General features: G+C 44.4%; 1 protein-coding gene across 1 annotated transcript; it reads left to right on the top strand.

The window, feature by feature from the left end:
* Positions 1-809: 809 nt before the first annotated feature.
* On the top strand, positions 810-1,232 carry LOC145240323 (uncharacterized). The gene has a single exon (XM_080103904.1). The coding sequence runs from the start codon at positions 810-812 to the stop codon at positions 1,230-1,232; it is 423 nt and encodes a 140-aa protein (XP_079960030.1).
* The last annotated feature ends 696 nt before the right edge of the window (positions 1,233-1,928 follow it).

Genomic DNA, 1,928 nt, shown 5'->3' with positions numbered 1-1,928 from the left:
AATTGCAAAATCATCCCTAGTAGCTATAGACTCTTTTCTTCCCCTTGAGGTAGAAACCGATGCTTCAGAGCATGCTATTGCTGCCTCCCTAACCCAGAACTCTCGACCAGTGGCCTTCTTTTCAAGAACTTTAACCTCTGCTGAGCAGAAGCATTCTGCGGTTGAAAAGGAGGCCTATGCAATTGTAGAAGCGATCCGAAAATGGCAACATTTACTGCTGGGGAAGCATTTCAAATTGATCACTGACCAAAAATCGGTCTCTTTTATGTTCGACCCCAAGGGAAAGAGATTACAAGATGGAAGCTGGAGCTTGCCTGTTTTAGCTACGATATCACTTATTGTCTAGGGAAACAGAATGCCGCTGCAGACACTTTGTCTCGAATTTGTTCTTCTACCACCTCTGCTGACAAATGATACTTTTTGCACACAGATTTATGCCATCTGGGGGTAACCAGGATGGTACACTTCGTCAGAACCAAAAATCTCCCATACTCTGTGGAAGATGTGAGAGCAGTTACAAAAGCAGGTCGGGTCTGCTCCGAAATAAAACCCATGTTTCTCAAGATGGCTCCTCAGACTCTCGTAAAGGCAAGTCAGCCTTTTGAGAAACTAAGTGTGGATTTCAAAGGACCGTTACCTTAAATTCCCACAACAGATACATACCGACTGTCATTGATGAATACTCGTGCTTTCCTTTCGCTTTCCCCTGTGCCGATGTTTCGGCTGCTACTGTCTGGAAACACTTAATTAACTTATTCTCCATATTTGGAAACCCTTCTTTTATACATTCTGATCGCGGAACTGCTTTCATGTCAGAGGAACTAAAGGAGTTCTTGCTTTCTCGAGGCATTGCTACTAGCCGAACAACTGCTTTCAACCCTCAAGGTAACAGACAAGTGGAAAGATATAACGGTATCATCTGGCTGACGGTAAGTCTGGCGCTGCAGTCGAGAAACCTTCACGTTACAAATTGGGAAAGAGTACTAGATGTAGCCCTCCACAGCATTCGCTCACTGCTTTCCACCTCCACTAATTGTACTCCCCATGAACGCCTCTTCAATTTCCAAAGGAAATCGGCCTCTGGAGATTCTATGCTCACCTGGCTTACAAATGCTAAGTCTGTCCTTTTAAAGCGGCATGTGCGTGGAAGCAAATATGAGCCCCTGGTCGAGACCGTAGATCTACTTAAAGTCAATCCGAACTATGCTCATGTTCGTTTTGATAATGGATGAGAGACGACAGCATCCTTACGCCACTTATCGCCATTGGGTGATAGGCTGAGCAGCTTGGAGGCAGAATCATATCCGGAGATTGAGAACCAACAGCTGCAGAATGCACCTCTGGAATCTAACCTTTCAGATCCTCAGCCTAGCGGGATCGAAAACTCCATCCTAGAGGATTCGGTTCCTACTCCCCCCTCTTCGATGATCGACGAAAAAGATCATCAGAGGAAGACAAGGTGCTGGGTCTTCGACGCTCTACCAGAGTCCGCCTCAGCCCTCCATATTTAGCTGAAAACTATCAGCTTTAAACTTCTGTTTCTTTTCTCTTTTTTTCAGCCTAAACAGACCCCCCCCCTTTGCTGAGATTCCTTGAAGCCTTGTGCCCCCTGAAAGTCATGCGGCCTCAAATTTCACTGAGCGTCGGAGAATGTGCTGACAGATAAGAACTCTCTAACTTCTTTTAACTTCCGTTTCTACTCTCCAGAAGTGAGTTACTTCCCTTGAGTTTTTCTTTCTTTTCTCTTCCTTTCCTTGAAGTAACAGGTCTCGTTCCCCGGGTCTGGTCTTAGTAAAATAAAGCTTCTTAAAGTTCATTCCGTATCGAAGTTTTTCATTACACTCATGATACCCTCACGTGATCAATGTAATAAATGACAAAAAAATCCAAAAGTCGAAGAAGCCAAAATTTTACGAGGTATTAAAAGA

This window comes from Euprymna scolopes, chromosome 19 (assembly GCF_053919585.1).
Source record: "Euprymna scolopes isolate OS-2025 chromosome 19, ASM5391958v1, whole genome shotgun sequence".
In the NCBI taxonomy this organism is placed as follows: Eukaryota; Metazoa; Mollusca; class Cephalopoda; order Sepiida; family Sepiolidae; genus Euprymna; species Euprymna scolopes.
This window is presented reverse-complemented; position numbering and strand designations above follow the sequence as displayed.